The sequence below is a fragment of the Salvia splendens genome, chromosome 14 (assembly GCF_004379255.2).
Source record: "Salvia splendens isolate huo1 chromosome 14, SspV2, whole genome shotgun sequence".
In the NCBI taxonomy this organism is placed as follows: Eukaryota; Viridiplantae; Streptophyta; class Magnoliopsida; order Lamiales; family Lamiaceae; genus Salvia; species Salvia splendens.
The window spans coordinates 18,324,192-18,327,545 of NC_056045.1; the positions used below are offsets into that span (position 1 = coordinate 18,324,192).

At 45.0% G+C, this 3,354-nt stretch overlaps 1 protein-coding gene across 1 annotated transcript; it reads left to right on the plus strand.

Moving 5' to 3' along the window:
- Nucleotides 1-751: 751 nt before the first annotated feature.
- Nucleotides 752-2,607, plus strand: LOC121763628 (cytochrome P450 71AU50-like). Its single transcript, XM_042159687.1, has 2 exons — nt 752-1,729; nt 1,792-2,607. The coding sequence occupies exons 1-2, from the start codon at nt 857-859 to the stop codon at nt 2,407-2,409; spliced, it is 1,491 nt and encodes a 496-aa protein (XP_042015621.1). The 5' UTR covers nt 752-856; the 3' UTR covers nt 2,410-2,607.
- Nucleotides 2,608-3,354: the final 747 nt, after the last annotated feature.

Here is a 3,354-nt window from a genome sequence, read left to right on the forward strand (position 1 = left end):
AATCCATCATGCAATAAAAATTATAATATAATTTTTTTTACCATAAATAGTATTCTCTCTGTCCTATTAGAAATAAAACGTTTTTTCATTTTGGATTGTCCCACTAAAAATGAAACGTTTCCTAAAATGGATACAACACTCTGTCTACTTTTCACTCGCTCTTACTTTACTCTCTCTTCAATAACCCACAAAATATCAATGCATAAAATCTCGTGCCGAAAACTAAATATTTCATATTTATTGGGACGGGGGGAGTAATATATTTTGATCATTTATTATCCCTCCATCCCACAAAGAAAAGATCAGATTTTGTCATTTCAGTCCGCCCCACAATAACAGTCACATTTCAATTTTCACTAACTCACTTCACTCACATTTTATTATAAAACCAATATAAAAAAATAGGTCTCATATTCTACTAACTTTTTCAACTCAATATTATTTACTTTTCTTAAAATTCGTATCCACAATTAGAGTGACTCCTATGTGGGACGGTGGGAGTAACTTGTTCATAAATATTCTCTCCGTTTCGGGGTAGTAATGACGTTTATTTTGACACCTGATATAAGAAAATAAGTGAATTAAATAAAAAGTAAAATATAAAGTGGAAAACGAGAAAAAGTAAATAAATGAAAAGAGAGTAAAATAATAAAAATAATAAATATTATTTTTGTGGAATTATCAAACAAAATGAGTCCATGAGAAGAATGAGGAAAAGTTAAAAGGTTGATGGCGCGTAGAAGCCGCACCTAACCCCTCAACCAGTTTGGCCATAAATATGGTGTTAGAGTGTGTGCTCTTGTGTTAAAAAAAACCTGTTCACCTAGAGGAAGAAAGAGAGATAGGGAAAATCAAAATGGATTGGATCATATGGGCGGTTTTACCGGCGACTCTACTTGTTTATCTCCTCATCACTCGAAACAACACCCAAACACCCCCGCCAGGCCCCACAGGCCTTCCCATCTTGGGCCATTTCCACCTCCTCGGCCCCAACCCCCACGTCTCTCTGCGCAACCTAGCCCGAAATCACGGCCCCGTCATGGGCCTCCGCTTCGGCCTCGTGCCAGCCGTGGTCGTGTCCTCCCCGGCCGCAGCTGAGCTCGCTCTCAAGACCCACGACCTCGTCTTCGCCAGCCGCCCCCGCAACGACGCCTCGCGCGTCATCAGCTACGACCAGCGCAATTTAGTCTTCGGCCCCTACGGCCCCTACTGGCGCGACATGCGCAAGCTCTGCACATTGCACCTCCTCAGCGCCGCCAAAATCACCCAATTCGAGCCCCTCAGGAAGGCGGAGGTCGGCCTCCTCGTTGCCTCTCTGAAGGAGGCTGCTGGCGCTGAGGTCGTTGATCTCAGCGCCAGAATCTCTGCTGTCAGCGGGGACATGAACTGCTTGATGATCCTCGGGAGGAAGTACTCCGACAGGGAGCTCGATGAGGAGGAGGAGGGGTTCAAGGCTCTGTTCACCGAGACGGTGGAGGTGGCGGCGCAGTTCAATCTCGCTGACTACTTCCCCTGTCTCGGGAGCCTTGATCTCCAAGGCCTCAATCGTAAAATGACGCGTCTCAGCAAAGTGTTCGACGCCTTCTTGGAGAGAATCATCGAAGATCACGTCCGGAGGAGGTGGGAGAGGGAGCGGGGCGAGGATTTCGTTGATATTATGATGGCGATTATGGAGTCTGGCGAGGCTGGATTCGAATTCGACCGTCGCCACGTAAAGGCTGTGCTCCTGGTAAACTTATTAGTATTTTCATTTGCTTGTTTGGTTCCGTTTTACATTATTGGTGGGTGCAGGATTTACTGATAGCGGGAATGGACACTTCTGCAACTGCGACAGACTGGGCCATGTCAGACCTGATGAGACATCCAGCAGTGATGAAGAAACTCCAGCGGGAAATTGAGTCAGTGGTGGGATTGGATGAGATGGTTGAGGAATCACATCTTGACAAACTGGACTACTTGGACTGCGTGGTGAAGGAATCCATGCGCCTCCATCCCGTGGCGCCCCTCTTAATTCCTCATGAATCGATGGAAGACTGTGAGCTCCAAGGCTTCCATATACCGAAGAAATCAAGGCTTATGGTGAATGTGTGGGCCATGGGAAGGGATCCTGATGTTTGGGATAATCCGGATGCTTTTACACCGGAGAGGTTTGTTGGAAGTGATGTAGACGTGAGAGGCCGCCATTTCCAGCTCATACCCTTTGGTTCGGGCAGGCGGGGCTGCCCGGGGCTGCAGCTAGGACTGACCGTGGTGAAACTGGTGGTGGCGCAATTAGTGCATTGCTTTGATTGGGAGCTGCCCAATGGTATGAAGCCTGAGGACATAGACATGTGTGAGCACTTTGGTTTGGTCACTGCTAGAGCTAAGCCTCTCATGGCCATTCCTACTTATCGCCTACATGTGTCTTGAATTCAGTTTCTATTTATTGGCATCTCAATGCTATTTGCTCGAAAATACATTCTAGTTTATCTCTTAAGTCATAATAACGAGATAATATTATACCACTTTGCAGAGTGTAGCTTAACTTTGTTTTAATAATTAGATTATGGAGTAATGTGTAACCAACGTCTGATTAAAGCTAATTAGAAGTCATTAAGGATTAGGCAATGCCGCCCCTCTGCTTAACTAACCCCTTCACTAGTACATCCATCTAGGTACGACACCCAATGCTATATTAACGCCTGCAATTATAGATGGGGCCATAAAGATGTACAGATAAGTATCAATTACTTATCTTGTTTCAACATCACTATGTCGCCCATTAAGGGCATCCATAGTGGGGCGCCCTTAAGCCGCCACGTCAGCATTTTATCTTCATGCCCTTTCACCTGCAGTGGGACATCCTATAGGTTTTACTATTATTTTATTAATTAATTTAAATATTTTCAAATATATAAATGCAAACTAATTAAAAAACACAACGATTAAATAGAAACGACAAATAATACATTGATTAAAAAAAGTTACAATGGTTATAAATAGAAACGGCGACCGAGGGCTCGTCGGCGGAGGGGGCGGCGGCGGCGCGACGGGAAGGGGCGGCAGGGCGAGTTGGAGACGGCTCCATGTCAAAGAGACCGTACGAATCCGTACTGAAGTCGGGGTCGTACTGCGTGTTGTCGTCGAACGACCGATATTCGCCAGGTTGTGTACCTGGCCACCGTGCGCCATTTCCAAATATCGGGCTACTAGGACTTAAGTATCCACCGGAATCCATTTTATAGCATAATTTGGGAGTTGAAAAGTGAATTTAAAAGTTACAAACGAAATCTGATGATGTGGTATTTATATAAACAAAATTTTCGAATAAAAAAAAACTAAAATGCGTTGCATCGTCCGCGCTTCGTCCGCGGA